Raw genomic sequence first — 21261 nt, forward strand, 5'->3', positions numbered from 1 at the left:
CTTCCGGTGGCCTTTCTCCTCTTCAACTTCAGAAGGTACAGAAAGTTGAAGGTGAATCATCTGCCTAAGTAACAGTTACTAGGAATTCAGAAAAACACGACAATCTAGAGGAAAAAACTCCTGTTTCTCAACTTCACTTTCTGAAAGTTTCGTAAACATACGCAGCTCGCAATTGCCACTTTCCTCTTCTCTGAATTCTAAGGACCTCTGCCAGTGTAAGAAGGCATGATGCAGGAAGAGACTCCTGAGGGATGGCTCAGCAAGTGAAAGTCGTGTAAATGATTCAGAAGTGAGATACACAGGGGCTGAAATAGATTCAAATGCATTAGGTGCCCTATACCCTGTAACTCTCCCTGGCTGTGAACACTCTCAGCAACAGAGACCTGGTCTTTGGCTGAAGCGCACCCACAGTGGGGCTCCGGGGAGGAAGGGGGCTGCTAGGGAGCTGGCAGGGCCCTGGGGGCAGCGCTTACCCGATGGAGTGAGACCTGCAGCCAGAGCAGCACAGGAGAGAAGAGCAGGAGCAGGGTTAGCACATCAGGATGCAAGGAAACGGCCTCACTGCCCGCTGTCCCCTCTTTCAAGAGCCCCAAGGAAAAGATGAGGGGACCCCATTTGTTACTCTTTTTGAGTACACTGACTTTTTAATGTCTTCACAATTACTTTACCAACCTACTGTACGTGTGCTTCTCACTATTTTTCCCATGGATATATAGAGGTGGCTGGATTCGCTAATAAAGTCACATGCCTCCTCCAAAGATTTCCTCTCCACTAGATCACACACAGTTTGAACAAATTCACCGAGAAGTCCCAAGAAGATGGCAACATTATTAATATAAAAGTGATTCTAATAGCTTGCGTTTCTTCAGAGTACTTTCATAAATGTGACCTTATTTTAACTTCAGAGAAAACAGTCTAGTCAGGTAGCTATTAACCACGTTACCTGACAGGTGGAGAAGAAGGCAGAGCAATTCCGTGACCAGGCTAAGGGGCCTTCATTTAGTGGCAGTCAGGAGAAAATGAGAACCTTAGCTCAGGAAATATTATTTATTTTTATAAAACATCTAAATTAAATCCTAACATAGTGCTTTTCATCCAGTTATTAAAAGGCCCAAATTCTAGGTTTTCAAAACCTGTAAGCATTAACTTTTAATTATTTTAAAGAAAAACTGAGAGGGGATTCCCTGGAGGTCCAGTGGTTAGGACTCTGAGCTCTCACTGCCAAGGGCCCGAGTTCGATCCCTGTTTGGGGAACCAGGATCCTGTAAGCCTCGTGGTGCAGCCAACAACAACAACAACAACAACAACAACAACAACAACAACAACAAAAAACCCACATAACTGAGAGGTACTGTTTTTCTTCTCAGGTATCTGAATTTTTCTGGCAATCTTTTTGAAGAAGTTCAGAAATTTGTTCCCAGAATTCACAAAAGAATTTTATGGTGTAACTAACAAAATATAAAATAATATGATACTTTCAAACTGAAAAGGGGTTCAAAGTAAAATGCCTGTAATAAAATTTTAAAATTTCCCCACTATCATTTTATAAATTGGCAAATTAATTTGAACGAAAAATTTAAAACTTACTAATTGTTCTCTTTTGAGAATTGTTATTATATTAAACTTAAATACTTTTCAAATATGACTTTTACATATATTACTTGTTCTAGTATAAAAGTAACAATTCTTTGTAAAACTTTTTGCTTTCACAGTTATCCTCATTTATTTCAAATGTTAGATATTATAGTTTGAGAAAAATATAGGCCTGAAAATATAGGTCTACAAAATATTACAGGCCCATATTTGAATGTGGACTACATTTCCCAATATTTTTACCACAGTTTGTAATGGAAATTTTCTATCCTCTACACAGAGCAATAATTAATGAAAAGTTTGGAACTCCTGGGAAACAAGTTATCCATTATGCTAAAACAAAGCCACACTGAAAGAGGAGGAAAGGCAGTCAACACAACCTTGATATTATGCCCAGCTCATGTAGGAACATGAGTATGTCAACATGCTGCACGTGTGAAACACAGCCTTCGTTCTCTACAACTTATGAAACACACTGCACTCCTGTTCACGAACTCTCGCAATTTCCGTCCTGTGGGGTCACCTTGTAACTGAGACAGTCACTCAGTAAAGGTAAAAACTGGCATTTATTGAGTGCTTAATACATAGCAGGCTCTCTTTTGCTACTTGTATAATAAACTGAAGACGTTGTTACTCTTATCCCTATTTATAACTGAGAACAGCCACAGATTCCTAGACGCCACCCAAGACCTACTGAGGTGCAACCTTGGAGAGAGAGGTGGAATCTGAGAATATGCATTTATCAAGCTTCAGAGGTGTCCATAAGGTCTGCTACCGTTAGAGAAACACTACTCTACTCGGCAGTATTATGCCACTGAATCCCAGTGTTCAAGTGAAAGGTTTCAACTAAGAATGTGGAGAACAAACTTTATAAACATGACAAAATATATTTTCTTGGATATAACTGGTGATAGGTCTTTCCTGTTTTAAGGAATTATTTAATTAGTAGATAAATGTTTTAATGCCATTGAAATGACTGCAAATTTTTATATAATAAAGTAAGGGTTAATTCATAATTCAGAATATTTACCGTTCATCACACACTGCCTCTGAAGAATTTTAACTGTTTTTTGTTATTGCTTTATTAGCAAAAATGAAGATAAAGCAATGTACTCAGATTCATGCACATGTACTTACTTAACTCTAGCCTCATGAATGCCAAGTTGTTAAGATGATGCATGAATATTGGGCACAATCCAGTAATTTTTGACGTCAAAAAATAACTTAAACACAAAGATATAAATATTTGCCTCTAGGTATCAAAGCTGCAGGGTAACAAAGAAAGCAATAGTTTAAGAATCCAGTAAAATAATATACACATATTTTTTAAAAAGAAGAAATAAAAAATGTACTTGAGACGTTTTTAAAAAGTGAATTTGATTTCTAGAGAGAAAAATGACATTGATTTATACAGAAAAATCTCCTAAGCATATCAGTCAAGTTCAAAATAAACTATGATAGGTATTTAAACAAGCAAAAAAAATGAGAGTAACAGCTCTATGTAAGATAACTTCCTAGTACATAATATGAAAAATAAAAATGGTCAATACTACATTGTTTTTCTGGTGCCTACAGTGAGGTCATTTGGTTCTCAGTTCAAAATCTTGATATTCACCCTAATTTTATATAACAAATACTGAAAATAACCAAAATGAGCAAAGGGACTGGTTTAAAAATTTTGCTACAGCTATGCACTGGAAGATAATACAGCCATTAAAAATGAAGATGTAAGGACTTCCCTGATGGTGCACTGGTTTGGAGTCCACCTGCCAATGCAGGGGACATGGGTTCGATCCCTGCTCCGGGAGGATCCCATGTGCCATGGAGCAACTGGGCCCATGAGCCACAACTACTGAGCCTTTGAGCCTCGAGCCCGTGCTCTGCAGCGGGAGAGGCCACTGCAATGAGAATCCTGCACACCGCAACGAGAAGTGGCCCCTGCTCTCCGCAACTAGAGAAGGCCTGCGTGCAGTAACAAAGACCCGATGCAGACAAAAATAAATATTTTTTTAAAAAATGAAGATGCAATAAACATTTATTAACATATTAACAATATATTGCTAAAGTAAAGAAAGAATACTACCAGGAGCATATACTATATGGTACCTTTTTAGAATAAAAGAATAAATATCTATGCATTTAGCATAGAAAAAATACATGTACTAGTTGGATATATATAAAAATGTAACCAAGAATGGTTTATCAGAGAATATTCCACTGAAGGCATATTTTAATTTATTGTTTAAATTACAGTGATTAAAATTCAGTGTGTGCTGCATTCTTTTGAAATCTCTCCTTATTACTGGTGATTAAAGGCACCCTCTATCTTCTATTTCTACTAGGTCGGGTCCTAGTGGAAAGGGCATCTCTGGGACCAGGCCCACTAAGCTGACCTTCAGGCAGAAAATGTCCCAATATAAAAATGTATCTCAGGGGCCTCCCTGGTGGCGCAAGTGGTTGAGAGTCCGCTTGCCGATGCAGGGGATACGGGTTCGTGCCCCGGTCTGGGAGGATCCCATATGCCGCGGAGCGGCTGGGCCCGTGAGCCATGGCCGCTGAGCCTGCGCATCCGGAGCCTGTGCTCCGCAACGGGGGAGGCCACAACAGTGAGAGGCCCGCATACCGCAAAAAAAAAAAAAAAAAAAAAAAAAATGTATCTCAGTCACCAATACTATCAGCCACATAAAATTTTAATCCAACTTAAAAAAAAGAATGTGTTAGGAAGACCAGTTGATGTATATATATATAATGCTCCCCTTTTCTCGGAAAGCCAAAGGCTTAGCCCCATTCCCGTGGTTCTTTCCCACAGTACCTCATGTCTCCAAACTTCTTGCTGATGGCTGTCCCAACGTTGCTGAAAGCTGCAGTTGCCTTCTGCCCTGCGTGACTCAGAGTTTCATGTGTTTTCTTGTAGCTAGAAATAAAATAGAGAAAGATCATAATAATATCATGATTTCCCATAAAACTTTCATCGTACTTCTCTCTCCTGACTTTGAAAATTCCCTTTCCAAGCCAGATTTAGGAAGATGATCCACAGAAGTAATTGTTTCTATTCATTGTTTGGGGAGGATGGGTTGGTGGCCGCTCATCAGAGGGAAACTCAGACCATTAAATCTCAATTCAGGAAAAATATACATATATAAGTGCAGATCTGAATGTGTAGATCTTTAATCACAAATAGTGGAACTGCTCTGAGAGTAGAGAGCTACTCTCAAAGAGATGTATTAACTCTATGAAGTGACGATGAAAGCTCTAGCCATCAACGGTAACACGAATTAGAAAATGTATATTTCAAAGGGAAATTTAAGCTTTTACTGCTTATGTGGGTAAAAGTAACCATAAAATGGCAAAATAGAACTAGTTACTTAATTTTCAAATACTTAGAGCTGGGAATAAGAAGGGTGCGCAATCTTAAGATAATATAGTTACTTTTTTCAAAACAGTTTTAGGAATATAGTACTGCAATGATCTGTTCACAAGCCTATGTCCCCACAAGGCTGACTCCCTGAGGGCAAGGAAGCCATTCATCTTTGTGTCCCCAGTATGTGGCAGAGGGATACAGGGGAAACAATAAATATTAGAGGAATGAATCAATGATCAAAGAGGAAGCTCCTCTGTGGCTCTGAACTGGGAGTCATGGCAGTAAGAACAATGCAGTGTGATGGATAATAGAGAGAGAATGGACGGACTTGACAGGAGTTTATAAGTGACAAATGGTACAAGACGAAAAAATTGGTTTAAGGTTTTCAGCATGGTGACAGGAAAGGCAGTGGTATATCCACTGGGCTAGGAAATTTCTAAGCGTTAATTAATAAAGTAGAAAACAAAAGGCACCTAACCTGAGGGAATAAAAAGAAATCAGCTGAAAGTTTTGTACACCATTTCACAGGATATGTAAGTCATTATGCTATACAGCTTAAACTTATACAGTGTTGTATGTATTATATTTAATTTAATATATCTCAATAAAACTGAAACAAGCCAAACCAAAAAATGTTCAACTCATTTTAAAAAAATAAACAAATGCTTATTTTTTTAACATCTTTATTGGAGTATAATTGCTTTACACTGGTGTGTTAGTCTCTGCTTTATAACAAAGTGAATCAGCTCTACATATACATATATCCCCATATCTCCTCCCTCTTGTGTCTCCTTCCCACCCTCCCGATCCCACTCCTCTAGGTGGTCACAAAGCACCGAGCTGATCTCCCTGTGCTATGCGGCTGCTATGTGGCTGCTTCTCACTATAAACTAATTCTTATAATGCACATACCATCTTCTTCCAATATATGTTGCTCCCAGGTAAGTTCCCCCAAAGCTCCTTGCTTAGCCTAGAACACTCACATGCATATGGTACATCTAAGAAGACTATGTCCCGTGAAATTCATTGTGTAGGAACTTCCGTTATCCCTCCCACCCTTCCACCTCCCACAAATCATCCGGCCCTAAATATACTATCAGACTCTACACAAATGCTTTAAAACATGATCCTTGGTCTTCCTTGGGACTGAAATCACTTTATTAACATGGTATTCTATTATTCTTTTTTTGTTAGCAGGAAGAAATGAGTCTGATATTATCAGCACCGTATGTTATTTATTTACACAGTGCCTGTTTTTCAGGAAGTGTAAAAATCAAGTATTATCTAGATGATAAAACCAAACCAAATATTCATTTACTAAACAGACATTTTCTAGGGAATAGGGAAAGACTGACAGGAATAAGGGTCAAAGCAGAATTTGGTGAACAGGAGGTAATTTGTCTCTGGGGAGAGGTATGTAATTAGGGGAGGTGGACCCCAGACGGCTCTGGGTCAAGCAGCAAATGAGAAGTGGGAAGATGAAAGAAAGGAACAGCTTTTAGAATGTTTGCTTAATTTTGTTTGCTGCCAAGTTACAAAAATATCAGTTATTCAAATTACAACTTTCTTTTTACATTTTACTATGGGATGTTAGGTTTTAATTATGGCGGGAGAATATTTTTGATCATGTGAAATCATGGAATTGCAGGCAGATTACACATAAAATAAAATATTAATCTCTAACTTCTTATTAGTGATAAGGCAGTTAATATAGCACTAAATGTGGACCAGAAATAAAAACCTCAATCATTATTACAAGAATTCAGGAGGTGTGATCTTGAAATGGCACATGCTGAGAATTCTTCAGAAGAAACATGCTACTAAACAGGTTCCCAAAGCAGTGTCCTGATGCTTGGATTAACTAGGCGTAGAGATAGCCTTTAAAACAAAGATTTAAAGGTAGTAGTTTTAGCCTTAAAAACAAAGGATTTATTTAGAAATAAACAAAGAAAAATGTGGAATTGTTATTCCAGTTATATTTTTAGGATGCTGACAAAGTTTTCCAAAGTAGTAACCCGGCCATGAAATCAGATCTATAGAGGGAACTCCCTAGTGGTCCAGTGGCTACGATTCTGTGCTTTCACTGCCGAGGGCACAGGTTTGATCCCTGTTTGGGGAACTAAGATCCCACAAGCTGCACAGCATGACCCAAAAAACCCCCAAAAATCAGATCTATGGAAAATGGCCTGTAAAACATGAAATCCATACATGATGGAAGTGAGGAAGACACTATATTATACACAGATGAAACATGGTCTTGCACTATGGAATGGAATTTAGAATTAGGCTCAATTCTAATTAGCAAGGAAAATGTTTCCCTATGCAGAAGTTTCTCAGGCATATTGGTAAGGAAATAGAGTAATCCATTAAATAACCCAAAGAGGAGACTTTGTATCTTCTTTTCCCTACTATTCCTTTCACACTCCATAGCCAACCCATCAAGAGACCCTGCTAGTTCAGCCCTCCAAATAGATCTAGAATCTGTCTACAGTCTCACCATCTCTACTGGTCTCTGCCTAAGTTCAATTCACCATCATCACTCACCTGGGGTCTTGGCCAAGTGAGTGTCAGAGGAACAGAGTTGGGTGCTGGGGGAAAATGGGCACAGAAGAGGGAATCAAGGAAGGCCAAGGGAAGACAGTCAATCGGGTGTCCACTCAGTACTGCATCTGTAAGGCCTGAAAGGTGACTCAAGGGAAAAGTAAAAAATTACTCTGTCCCACTGTGGTCTTTGCATGAGGTTGGGACTGGGTACCAGTTAGAGAACTCCTTCTTGTGTTGGTCCTGCATTTCTTTCAGGAATTTCTTGCAATTAAAGCAAATATTTAATTTACTTGTAAACTTTCCACGTAGTTTAACTTTTATACATTTGAGAATGCTTTGAATTTTGAGGTAAGAAGTGACTTTTGAACACTTTGTGTGTGTGTGTGTGTGTGTGTGTGTGTGTGTGAGACATTCTAAATGTAATGGCTTCATTTAAAACTAGCCAGTCAGGGAGAAGTACAGTTAGGCTGCCACGTCTGTGGGCTCTGCGTCTGTGCATTCAATCAACCACAGATGGAAAATATTCAGGAAAAAAATTCCAGGAAGTTCTAAAAAGCAAAACTTGAATTTGCCATCAGTGGGTAACTATTTCCATAGCATTTACACTGTATTTAGAACTATTTACACTGCATTAGATATTATAAGTAATCTAGAGATGATTTCATGTGTATGGGAGGATGCATATAGGTCATATGCAAATACTACACCATTTTATATAAGGGACTTGAGCATCCATGGATTTTGGTATCTGCACGGGTCCTGGGATAAACCCCCCGCAGATACCTAGGGGTGACTCTACATATAGTAAGCAATAAGTGTTAGCACATTATGTTTTAAACATGCTTCTGTATCAAAATGTGAGAGAGGTGTTTACAGGCATCTGACTACTTTAGTGAGGTATTAGGGACATTTAAGTCCTCACCATGAAAAATGCATCTCTATATCTATGTGAAATTTCAAAGTTAAAATTCAAACATATAGGGCTTCCCTGGTGGTGCAGTGGTTGAGAGTCCGCCTGCCAATGCAGGGGACTTGGGTTCGTTTCCCGGTCCAGGAAGATCCCACATGCCACGGAGCAGCTGGGCCCGTGAGCCATGGCCACTGAGCCTCCGTGTCTGGAGCCTGTGCTCCGCAACGGGAGAGGCCACAACAGTGAGAGGCCCGCGTACCGCAAAAAAAAAAAAAAAAAAAAATTCAAACATATGGATAGCTCAATGGAGTGTTAAAGATTTTGGGGACTGTTAACTCTTTATTTCTGGGAATTATAAAATGTTAAATCTGAAAGGCACTAGAGCCCGATCCCTTAAGACTACAGATGATGAAACTGAGGCCCAGAAGAGCTGAGTGACTCTTTAATGACAGAGGTAGGGTTAGAGTAGGCAGTGTGACTGCCTTCCATCAGTGTCTTGTTGCCTAGGAGATGACAAGGGTGAATTAGATCAACTCCAGTGTTTGTGGAGAGAAATAATAATACTATATTTCAAGAAATTTTAAGATGCACATTTTCTACCCACACTTTTAGGCCTCTTCCCCTAGGCTAACCACTACATTTCTTGAAAACAATTAGTAGTCCTTATATACATTACTTAGAGACCAATAATTGAGGACAAGAGATTTCTAGGGGTTAGGCAACGAGAGAGGGTTATACATGGGGAAGTGAGCTCCACAAACAAAATAACTAGGGAATCCATGAGAAATAGGTCAGCAGGCTCAGAGCATTTAAAAGCTCCAAGGAGCACCACACACATTATAGCCTAAGTGAAGGGTCCCTCTGGAGTTGTGCACGGCACAGACCCTGTACCTTATGGTGCATCCTAATTGGGCTTGATCTTAAAACTGAATAAGTAATATACATCCTCATCCAGAGGCTAGGAGCCTGTGTCTTGAAACAACGCTCTTCTGTCACGCCACAGATAACCCCCAAGGAAGTCGGTGTATTTGCATTTTACTCCCTTTATTGTGCCATGAAATTCTGTACATAGTTTGTACTACTAATACTGAAAACTGTTTTTTCAACTCTATCACATAAAATTATGTTCAATAGTATTCAAATAATGAAAAACAATTTAAATACTAACATCCTGATTGACTTGACAACCTTATAATTTAAATGGAAGTGGTATTTGGCATTTTGCATTACTAGCATCTCTTATTTTAAGCTAAATATAAATTATACCATTGCTGAGTTCCATAATTGATAGAGCGGACAACTAACACATTTTCCTTAAATAAAAATCAAGTGTTAAGATATCCTCAGGGACTTCCCTGGTGGCACAGCAATTAAGAATCCGCCTGACAATGCAGGGGACATGGGCTTGAGCCCTGTCCTGATCTGGGAAGATCTCACATGCCGCAGAGCAACTAAGCACATGTGCCACAACTACTGGGCCTGCGCCCTAGAGCCTGCAAGTCACAACTACTGAGCCTGTGTGCCACAACTACTGAAGCCCGTGCCCCTAGAGCCCGTGCTCCGCAGCAAGAGAAGCCACCACAGTGAGAAGCCCCCGCTGACCGCAACTACAGAAAGCCTGCGCGCAACGACGGAGACCCAACGCAGCCATAAATAAATAAATAAATAAATAAAAATTAATTAATTAATTAATTAATTTCTTAAAAAGAAAAAAGATATCCTCAGGTTGCTGTCAACTGTGCACTGGGAGGCAAGAAAATTGGGAGTATTTGCTTCAAGAGGTCTGTGTTGGGTGCCTCTCCTCAGGTTTCCCATAAGCCCCTCTGCTAAGCTCTTTGCAAACATCCTCCCAATGTGCTGCAATTACGGTTTTTAAACCTCTCTCTGGGACTCACCTGAACTTCCTGAGGGCAGAACCACATCTTGTTCATCCTCACTGTATCCCCAGTGCCTGAATCAACTAGAGCAAGAGTCACGTGAGTTTCCTCTGGATTCTGGAGGCTGGGATGCCCCAGCTTCAGCTACATGTGCAGAGTCAGGACTTGGCAGTGTGAAGTTTCTAACTCTGGAGAAGAGCCACAGCGACCTTAAGGTGAGTGAGGGCAAGTCTTCCTTGCGTGCTCTAAAGCAATCCAGCAAACAGTAGCTTTGGAGGAACCTGCACTTCCCAACAAGGCTCGAATGTGGTCCAGTGTTGAACCTTTCTTTGGCAAAAGTTTAACTGTGATAAGCAAATGGCAGCTCATATTTATTAAGCACTTTGTATGCGTTAACCTACTGAAGATGCATTTTGTTTGCTTGTTTTGAGTACAAGTAATCTTCCTCTTTTCTGATGAAAGTCAACACAAAAATAGGCTTTACTTTTCAGAGATTCAGTTTGGCTGGAACGGATAGCTTCCCCCCTCCTAGCTTTACTGAGGTATAACTGACAAAACAAAATTGTGAGATATTGGATTTGATATACATATACACTGTGAAAGGACTCTTTTCCATCTAGTAAATTAACATATCCATCACCTCACAAACATGTGTGTGTGTGTGTAGATGAGAACATTTAAGTTCTACTCTCTTAGCAAATTTCAATTATACAATACAGTGTTACCAACTATAGTCATGATATTATACATTAGATCCTCAGACCTTATTCATCTTATAACTGAAAGTATGTATTCTTACCAACCTCTCCCTATTTCACCCATACGCCCACCTCTAGCAACCACCCTTGAACTTTGTTTCCAAGAGTTTGACTTTTTTTAAGATTCCACATATAAGTAATACCATGCAGTATCTGTCCTTCTCTGACTTACTTCACTTAGCATAATGCCCTCAAGGTCCATCCATGTTGTCGCAAACAGCAGGATTTCCTTCTTTCTCATGGCTGAATAATATTCCATTGCACTCGTGTGTGTGTGTGTGTGTGTGTGTGCGCACGCGTGTGCACGCGCACATCTTTAAGGAATGGGTAGCATTTAACTGCTAGAACAGGTGAGCTGTTTGGCCAGCATACCAACAAGGGGCTCTTCAGTAGTGTGGGGTGAGGTTCTCTGCAAGCCAAATAAAAGGCATTCTGTTGACTTTTCATGCAGATTCCTCTTCATGTCTTACAGATTTGAAAGTCAGTGTTAATAATCAAAAGGAGAAAGCATGTCATCTTCTAACATGTTCTGACTTAAAGCATTTTTCTACATACAGATCGAAGAAAAAAATTTAAATTCAATAGTCTTTTTACAAGAAGGTATCTTATAGCCCAAATCTGTTTTCTATTATGGAATTTAAAAGAGAGTATTACTTGAACAGTTGCATATGCAGAATTTCACCAAAGACACAAAAACTATTTAGGCTTCTTTTCTTCCAAAGCTTCCCTAAACACACTATCAAAACATAGATTTACCACTTGAATCTAGAAAAGTAGATCTTACTTCCTGCCTTGTGTGATAAGATGAAAGCCGAAAGGTACGAAGAATGAACGACCATGTGAGAGATGCGCTACGTGGTCTTTTTAAATTAGGTCTTTAATCTTCACTGGCACTTCTGAACCCAATGGTGCCACAACAGGCTCCTCATAAAAAGAGATAATAATCTTTACTGAGCATAATAAGCTGGAAGTCTTAGAAGCACAAAAGCAAAGAGCAAATAAATCATAAACTGAGCTTCAATTTTCAAGCACTGTGCATTTTTTTTTAATGCTGAATGTTAGAGTTTTACTCCTCTGTATATAGGATGAAGTTATTAAGCTTTCCGAAAAGATGGAATGGTTTAAATTCCATTCCACAACCTTCTCCCCTTTGTAGACCTACCATTTGTTCTATGATACAACTCAGTGTTTACTGGTGGGCAATTTCACCGGTTAGCAAAGGCTGAACTCTCACTAAAATGAAGCATATCAGTTTTAAGAGCCCACCACGACACCAACCTTACAAATTCCTTTTCCTTCTATTTCCAGAAGAGATTCAATTTCTCCTCCAGTGGTCTCCCCACCTCTTCACCCCAAAGCTGCCCACCTCCCCCATGCTTCCTTGAAGCCTAAAAACATTAAAAAGCTTCAGGATGAGGGTGGGGGGAATTTTTTGTGAGTGTCCTTAGATTCTCCAAAATCAAGGCAAATAAAAAACTATGACAAAAACAACAGCAACGACAAACCCAGGGACACAGATGGCCTCTTGACTTACTACTGTATGGTTATCTTTCTATAAAGGAGATAATTTTAGCCTGCGGTGTAGTTATTCCTACTCATCTGGTCCTATTCCACTTTGAATCCTACCACAGACTAAAATATGCCAAGATCTTTCATTAACATATCACAGATTTTCTTTTCATTATAAATCAAATTAAATAGGTCATGATTGCTTAATCAGTATGCAAAGTATTGCCTCTGGGATACCTGCAATACTCTGACAGCTGAAATTCTTTTTAGTGCTTTGAAATCTAATTCTATCCAATCTAACCTTACCCCAGTTCATCATTCCCCCCACATCAAAATTTCATTGTATGAGGTATAGATATGGTTCTAGAATGGGTATCATGGACACTAATAGCAGGCATTTAAATATTCAGGGGGAAAATAGATTCTGCTTTTCTGTTCGCCCCCCTCCCCCCAACATATGATTAAGCCTTTTCCCTTTCCCTCAGCAGCCAAGAAAAAATGGTGGGAGAAAGATGCTCTCCTGAAATTATGTTGCTGATAGACTCATGCCTCCCTCTTAAGAAAGAGATTTATTCTTCTTTACAAAGGAAAGTTCACATCATTCCTAAAGGTTAGTGAGTCCATGATCATCTGTATTTATTAACTAATCTCCGAGGAAATCTCACCTAGGTCTGCAGCTTTCAATGCATCAATATGTAGATGACTCAAATGTCCATTTCCATCCTTGACTTTTCCTCCGAGTTGCCCTCTCAATATATAAACTTGTTTATCTACTGGACATCTCAGACTGTGCACAGCCAAAGCAGAATTCTTGGGTGTCCTCACCAGACCTGTTTCCTAGAACAGCAAACAGGCTTACAAAGTGTCAGACACTGTTCTGCACTCATTGAATCCTCACTACCTACAACAGGTACTAATACGATCTCATTTCATGGAGGCAGGGGTCCTAGATTTCAAACCAGGTAATTGGTTGGAGTCCACAGCCCACTAGCTTAACTACGACGCTAAATCCCCATTGCTGTAACCAGTCTCAGTATTCACCCAGTAGCCCAGGTCAGAGACCTAAGGTCACATTTGATCCACCTATTTCCCTCAACCCCCCACATCCAAACCACTGGGAAGTCCCATTGGGTCGACCTCCAGATCCTGTCCCCTCTCTGCTCATGACTCTCCATCATGACCTGGGCCACTGCAACAGTCTTATAAATGATTTTCTGGTTTCCATTCCTGCCTCTTCACAATCTATATTACACATACTAACCAGAATGTTCTTTTTAAAAGGTGAATTAGAACAAGTCACTTCCTGCTGCAAATTCTCCAACGGCATCCAAAGCTCTTGGAATAAAATCCTCACTCCTCCCCTTGGCCTGGGAGGCCCCAGAGGCTCTGACCTCAAGCTCCTCTCACTACACTCCAGACACAGCCCTTTCTTCTGCTCCCTGAAACCTGTAAAGCTAGGTCTTGCCTCAGTGTCCTTGTGGCAATTTTTTCCTCAGCCTGAAAGCTCTTCCCCAGATCCTCACAAGGTCGTATCTTTCTGTCATTCAGGTCTCAGCTCAAAGAAACCTCCCAGGACAGGATTTCCCTGTCAGGGACCCATAAGAGCAGCTTCCACCCTCTCCGGCAAGTCACTCTCTAGTACCTCAACCTATGCTGTCTTCATCATAGCATCCCGACAGATCCTCATTTGTTTGCTGCTTGTTTCCTGCCCTTTTCCCTTTCAACACTCATAGAGATTAGGAACTTTGTCCATCTTGTTGAATCCTGTATCCTGAGGGCTTAGATTAGCCCCTGGGTAATAAGGCCTAATAGCAGACACTCACTAACACTTGTTGGGTAAACAAACTGTCAGGACCCCCCTAACAGCTTTCTATTGCCTGTGGATAAAGAATAACTCTGTTATAAACAGATGCCACAAGCCCTGGCCCCTTCTCCCCACCATCTCAACAAGACTAAGTAACTGGACGGATTTTCCTTAGGAGAAGGAGCCTTCTCTGCCAGCTTCAACCAGGCTGTGCCTGTGCGTCCCCCAGGACGTTCCTTCTGCCCCCGGTGGCCGGATTAAACTCCAAATCATCCTCCAGAGTTCTGCTTAAACATCTTACTCAAAAAAGCTTCCCTGAGACCCCAGGCAAGGTTCCATCCCCTGCTTTACATCCCCTACAATACCCTGGATTTGCCGTTACAACCCTGTCACACTTAGCTTTTAACCGGTTACTTGTAAAATAAACAAAAACAAAACTCTGTTTTCCTGACCACGACTTTAAACTCGATAACCCAGGGAATAACTCTGTTCTACTCATTCAACAAAAAGCTTGATACTAAGTGTACTGCCTGACTATAAAACCAATTGGTTTTTTCAAACATGGGAAAACCAGAAACTATACATTCTCCAGTGTGCAAAGAGGCTACAAGCCTTCCTTGAACTTGCCTGCTCTAATTCCATGTCTCAGGAAACCATGACCCATTCCCCTCACCCCCCCACCCCCCCACCCCCCCACACCCCACACCCCCACACCCCGCCGCCTGCCCTGGCAGACCCAGAACAAACTGGCCACACCCCCTGCTCAGATATTCGCTGCTCCCTCCCTCCTCTCAGCAACAGAAGAGCCAGAATTGCCCTCCCTCCACTGGGTTCTCTTATCCTTGCAGTGTGGTCAGGGAGGCCAAGCAGAAAGATCCTGCCTGGTTCTGACACCCCAGAAGGAAGTTCAGATCAAGTGACAAGAAACCCTAGACCTGGATTAAATACAGAGGCCACCAGACCCAGGGAATTAGAGATGGCTCGGCCTCACCCTATCAGGGCCATTAATTGGTATAGGCCACCAAAGTGCAAAGACATAAAGCAAAACTACTGACAGATAAGCTCATTTAATTTAGTGCCTAAAATCCAGCTATCCTGAATTTTCAGGAGATTGTTCATATGGTGTTGGCGATATATATATTTTAAATTGATAAACATCAATGTGTAGTTTCTTATCTTCTTCTATAATCATCAGGTTGGGGAAGGTTGGTTAACCTCTGGAGAGACACTGATGGGCTCCCTGGCTCCATCCTGCCCTACTCTGGACTGTGTCCTGACCCTTTCTGATTGAGTCCATGGGGTGCACATGCACAGATGCAGATAGAATTGCTAGGCTCTTAGAGCTGGAGAGAATATTCCCCTTTACATGGACACTAAGGGAACCACAGTGTGGAGACGTCAGGCTCCTCTTAGATCTAACTCCTCATGCAAAGGGTATCTTCACTAAGGTCTTAGATCTTAGTTCTCAGGAACCAGCAGGCAAAGTCGGCCCCCAGCCAAACTGAAATAATTGCTGTCCATCATGGGTACCTTTTCTTACTACCAGGCCCCTCTATGCCTGGGAGAAAAGTACCAGCAAAGAATAAAATTGTTTCCCACTTAGATACTAGCAATGTAATATCTTTACCTTCCAAGGAGGAATACTAGGGAAGAAAATGCATAACACAAAGACAAAAATTTCTTGATGGTGGAATCTGGGGTCAAGGGATAGGAAGCCTCTGTGGTTTCTCCATTGGCCCCCAGCTCCCAACACTCAAAAGGAAGAAGGATCACATTATGATGCGGGCACCTTCTTCGCTTTGGCACAAGACCCCCTGGCAAGCAAAATATTTTAAATCATTAGAGAAGTACCACAATAGTTAAATATTTCACATAATTTAAAAAGTAACCCCAGGAAAGCACGATTGTAGAATACCCAAACCTATTCTGTACCTTGCCTAACATCAGACAGGAAGATAATGGCAAAGCTGAAAACATTTCTGTTGGTCTAAGTAAGAAAAACTTGCTTCTCCTGTGTTTCTCCTTTACTCTCACATTACTATCAGACTCACAATACTTCTGACATCAGCTATGGGGGAGTTTCCACACACCAAGCAATTCTGTGACACCAGCTGGGCGTCCTACAATTTAACTCACTTCTGACACGATCTACCTGGAGATCGAGTCAGATCCCACAGGTTAAGGGCTCAGCCCCACAAGACTGCCTCCCACTCACCTCACTCCAGATGCCAATCGCAAGTCCAGATTACCACCAGTGCTCCTGACCACTGGGCTATAAATCAGAGGTTCCCACGACCTCCTCCTTGAGTTCAATTAATTTGCTAGAGTGGCTCAAAGAACTCAGGAAAACAGGTTTCTTACTAGGTTACCAATTTATTGTAAAAATGATATGATAAAAGATATAGATGTACAACCAGATGGAAGAGGTATGTGGGGATGGGTACCGAGCTTCCATTCCCTCTCCTGGTACACCACCCTCCCAGCACCTCCATGTGTTCAGCAACCCTAAAGCTCTCCAAACCCCATATTTTTGAGATTGCTATGGAGGCTTCATCATGTAGGCATGATAGATCACTTCCAGCTCCTTTTCCCTCTCTAGAGAACAGGGGTGTGGGACTGACAGTTCCAAGCTTCTAATCATGGCTTGGTCTTTCTGGTGACCAGCCCTCATCCAGGAGTCCAAGAGTCACTTCATTAGAACCAAGGATACTGCTATCACCCAGGAAATTCCAAGGGATCTAGGAACTCTGTGTCAGGAACCAGGGTCAAAATGCAAATGTTAGAACAAAAGATGCTCCTGGTATAGGAAATTATAAGGGTTTGGGGAGCTCTGTGCCAGAAACCGGGGGCAGAAACCAAAATATTCTATTATTTCATGTGGCCTTAACCCAGTTCTAACATTCCCTAGAGTAGTGGGGATAAAAGCACACCCCCATACGTGAGAGGTACAAGCTTTTCTTTTCATGTAAATGGACAAAAAGTCTGTACAGTTTTTAAAGCTGTTAACCATTTTTGATAGTAACTCAAAATATGCAGTGAATGCCAAGTATTCTGAGGATTTAGAATTTTATGAGAAAACATAAGGAAAAAGTATATATTTAATAAATGTTAAAAAATACATATATATAATGAAGAGAAAGAACTTTAAACTGTACAGCTCCATAAAAGTAGTCTAAGTGAAAACAGAGTGTTGGTGAACAAAGTTTTATTTCATGAAGCTACTTTACAGAGTCTGCATCATGCAACATATTAATGATTATTCATATTTCCTTATTTTACTTCTGGAGAAAATATTTTTCCCTAGCCACCAGTATGAAATCAGCCTCATGGGGAAAAAAACTGAAGAGGCAAGACAGCAGGCTGAGTGATTTTTTTTTTAAGAAAAATGTATACTTACGCAGTAGTAGTCTGCACGTCATGCCAGCTTCTGCTGAAGTTCTGTTTTAATTCATTCATCAAGTTCATGCCGAGTTTTTGTTTTATCTCAACCAGACGCCTTTCTTTCGCTGATAAAACTTGTCGTAATGTTGTAATTTCGTCTTCTAGCTACAGGTAGGAGGGAAAATGGTGGGGAAAGAGGTCAGACCAGCTGAAACACACACGGGTGCCCTCGGTGCTCCAAAGCAGCTTCTGCGCCCTCTTGTTTACATAGCCCAGTGCATGGCCTTAGCAAACACATCCTGTAGAGAAGACCGCCTAATATTTAAAAATCAAAGTAGATTTTTTTAGCTTTAATGATTCTAAAAGAAATCAGTACTCCTTGTAAAGAGTTCACTCATACAGCAACATGTAAAGAAAATAAAAATCATGTGTAATCTACTAGGAAATAGCCACTGCTTAATTTTTTTGGTTTCTAATCATCCAAACGTTTTTCTAAAATTATACATAGATCCTAACAACTTCTTTTAAAGTGTTATTAGTCAGTGTTGTTTATTTTTTGCCAACCACACCTAGCGTATGTTGTGGTTTGCCAAGGTGGTGCCTCAGGAGAGAATGAACAAGGGAGGAGAGGATGTATGCAAGGGAGGGATTTGTCTTGATTTTTCTTTTTAACAATTTTAATTGACATGTAATTAACATACAATGAACTGTACACACGTAAAGTGTCCAATCTGTAAGTTTTGATATATGTATACTCCTGTGAAGTCATCGCCTTAATCAACATAGTGAAGAAATCATCACCTCTAAAAGTTTTCTAGTTCTTCTTTGTAATTCCTCCCTCCCTTTTCTCTTCCCTCACCCAGGCAGTCACTGATCTTTCTTTCACTGGAGTTTAGTTTGTATTTTCTGGAATTTAATATAAATTGAACTACACAGAATAAACTCATTCTTGCCTGACTTTGTTCACTCAATATAATAATTTGAAATCATTTGATTCATCCATGTTGCTGCATCATCAATGGCTTTTCCTTTTTTCTGCAGAGTAGTACTCCATTGTATGGATATACCACAGTTTGTTTTCTATTCAACTACTGAAGGATATTTGGGTTTGGCTAATGCAACTAAAGCTACTATAAACATTCATGTAGAAGTCTTTGTACTGATGTATCTCCTGTTTCCCCTGTGTCAGCAGAAAAGCAAATCTCTTCAGCATCATAAAATTGCTCTTGTACTTGTACACTATGGAAAACAGTATGGAGATTCTTTTAAAAATTAAAAATAGAACTCTCATATGATCCAGCAATTCCACTTCTGAGGATTTATCCAAAGAAAATAAAAACACTAGCTCAGAAAAGATACATGCACCACCCCCCCATGTTCATTGCAGCATTACTAACAATAGCTAAGATATGGAAATAACCTAAGTGTCCATTGATAGATAAACAGATAAAGAAGATATTTTACATACACACATACACACACACACACATACAGAAATATTACTCAGCCATTAAAATGAAGGAAATCTTGTCATTTAAAACATGGATGGACCTTGAGGGCAATATGCTAAGTAAAAGAAGTCAGACAGAGAAAGACAAATACCATATGACTGTATGATCTCATTTATATGTGGAATCTTAAAAAAACCACCAACCCCATAGACAAAGAGAAAGATTGGTGGTTGCCAGAGGCAAGGGAGGGGGGTGGGTGAAATGGGTGAAGGGGATCAAAAGGTATAAACTTCCTGTTATAAAATAAATGTCATGAAAAACTTGCTCTTGCAAATCTAATTTCTAACAAAGGAGTTCTGTAAAATACCCAGATTTTAGAGAGCATTGCTGTATTTTGTGAAAATAATTTTGAACCTCCTCAAAGTCTTTGATTCTAGTTATTATACTTTATTCCATTGTCACACTTTGTAACATATTGCCCTGGTAATATTGCTTAAATTTACATCTTTGTTTTCTGAAAAGTATAAATATTTGTGACTTTCTTTGTGAAGCCAGAAGAGAATCAATAGTACTCCCTTAGTATCCCACACGCACAGAAGTAAAAAAGAAAAAGTGCCTGACACTTTATGAGATTTTTTTTTTTTTAATGGAGATCCGGTGTCTCATTTACATTCTAAGTGTCACTCTACTTCTGACCACAAGGAGCATCACTAACCCTGTCAGTCATCTTGCAAATGTGTTTCTTGGGTCACCAGAGACGTAGCTGCTAAAAAACACATCTCAACAATAACAGTTACCTTTGCAAAAATTAGTCCTTTTTATTAGAGCAAGGAAGATTTTACCCCAATGGTGAACAGACAAAAATAGCATTGTAAACCTAAACCTTCGTATTCACAAAAAATCACTTAAGCAAAACAGGCAGAAATACTGAATCAAGCATCTTAAGTAATCTAGTAGAAAAGAACAGTATCTTGGAGCTTTTAATATCAGCAAAATGTCCTAGTAATCTAACATTATCCATTTTTTTATGGTTATGGAACATTTCTTGTATGTTCATGGAAAGCTTTCTAAAATGAATTTCACCTTCCATAAACATGTTATAATCAATAGCACCCTGTCTTTTCTTGATGAGCAAGAGTCTTCAGTATGTAGACATATACTCATTACTGCAAAAGGAGTGTACCCAGGGACCACCAAAGGGGATCATGCTTTTAGTCTCTCCATTAAATGAGAATACACTGTCATTTTAAAATCATTTTAAAACCTTCTATCCTTTAGCTCTCATGTTATATTCCACTTTTTCATCTTTGTCAATGTGTTCTTCTGCATTTAGTTTGCTGCCTAAGATTTCTCAAGGTTGTATCTCTAGCTCTCTTACCATAGAAAATACGTGGGCTTCATTTCAGCCTTTTATTCTGTATTAGAAAGACCTTTTTGGCTTTCTTTCAGTTTGAGTGACTGAAATGACTAGGAATCTGGTTTTGTACATATATCAGGTATTACTGTAGTTTCCAACTTGTAACAAAATTAATGGGAAGCTTTTTAACTTGCAGAAAGAAATTAAAGATGTAGAGAAGAAGAAAGAGGTTTAAACATCTTGGTATTCTCAATCTTATATCTATGGAACCCCAGGAATTTATTCAAAACTATGGGGGACAGTAAGACATTCATTAGTTATTTGGGGGTGGGAGGAGTGGGTAAAGTATTCACAATTTTCTAATGAAATCCACGATCCCCAAAAGTGACAGAAACATTGAAGTGACCAATTTACCAAACACCATCCTAAAGAAAGATAAAATTCCACACCTAATAATTTAAAAATCTAAGCATACGTTAAAAGGCATTTGTAGAGAAAAAACTTCTAATGATGGAAACATGAACTCAGTTACTCTGTTGGGTCTACTGTCAGGTTCTGTAATGAAAGTCTCACCATTTCAATAAAATGTAAGGCTCACACTTCTTAAAGCTTTCATTTATTTATCAGTGATCTAAATATATGCCAAAATATCTATTAAGCAAAACCCAGAAGGTGAAAAACCAGATAATCTTAAATTACATTAACATGCAAGACTG

General features: G+C 39.8%; 1 protein-coding gene across 3 annotated transcripts in view; it reads right to left on the bottom strand.

The window, feature by feature from the left end:
* TPD52L1 (TPD52 like 1) overlaps positions 1-21261 on the bottom strand; it is a 37014-nt gene that overhangs the window by 9968 nt on the left and 5785 nt on the right. For 2 of the 3 annotated variants that reach the window (XM_060114877.1, XM_060114875.1), the window contains exons 2-3: positions 17754-17902; positions 4406-4507 (exon numbers count right to left, since the gene is read on the bottom strand). In XM_060114877.1, the coding sequence (XP_059970860.1) occupies positions 4406-4507; positions 17754-17902 (251 nt within the window). Of the gene's footprint in view, positions 1-473; positions 489-4405; positions 4508-17753; positions 17903-21261 lie in introns of all 3 variants that reach the window. The other variant, XM_060114876.1, reaches the window with a different exon arrangement.

The sequence above is a fragment of the Mesoplodon densirostris genome, chromosome 12 (assembly GCF_025265405.1).
Source record: "Mesoplodon densirostris isolate mMesDen1 chromosome 12, mMesDen1 primary haplotype, whole genome shotgun sequence".
NCBI classification, from domain to species: domain Eukaryota; kingdom Metazoa; phylum Chordata; class Mammalia; order Artiodactyla; family Ziphiidae; genus Mesoplodon; species Mesoplodon densirostris.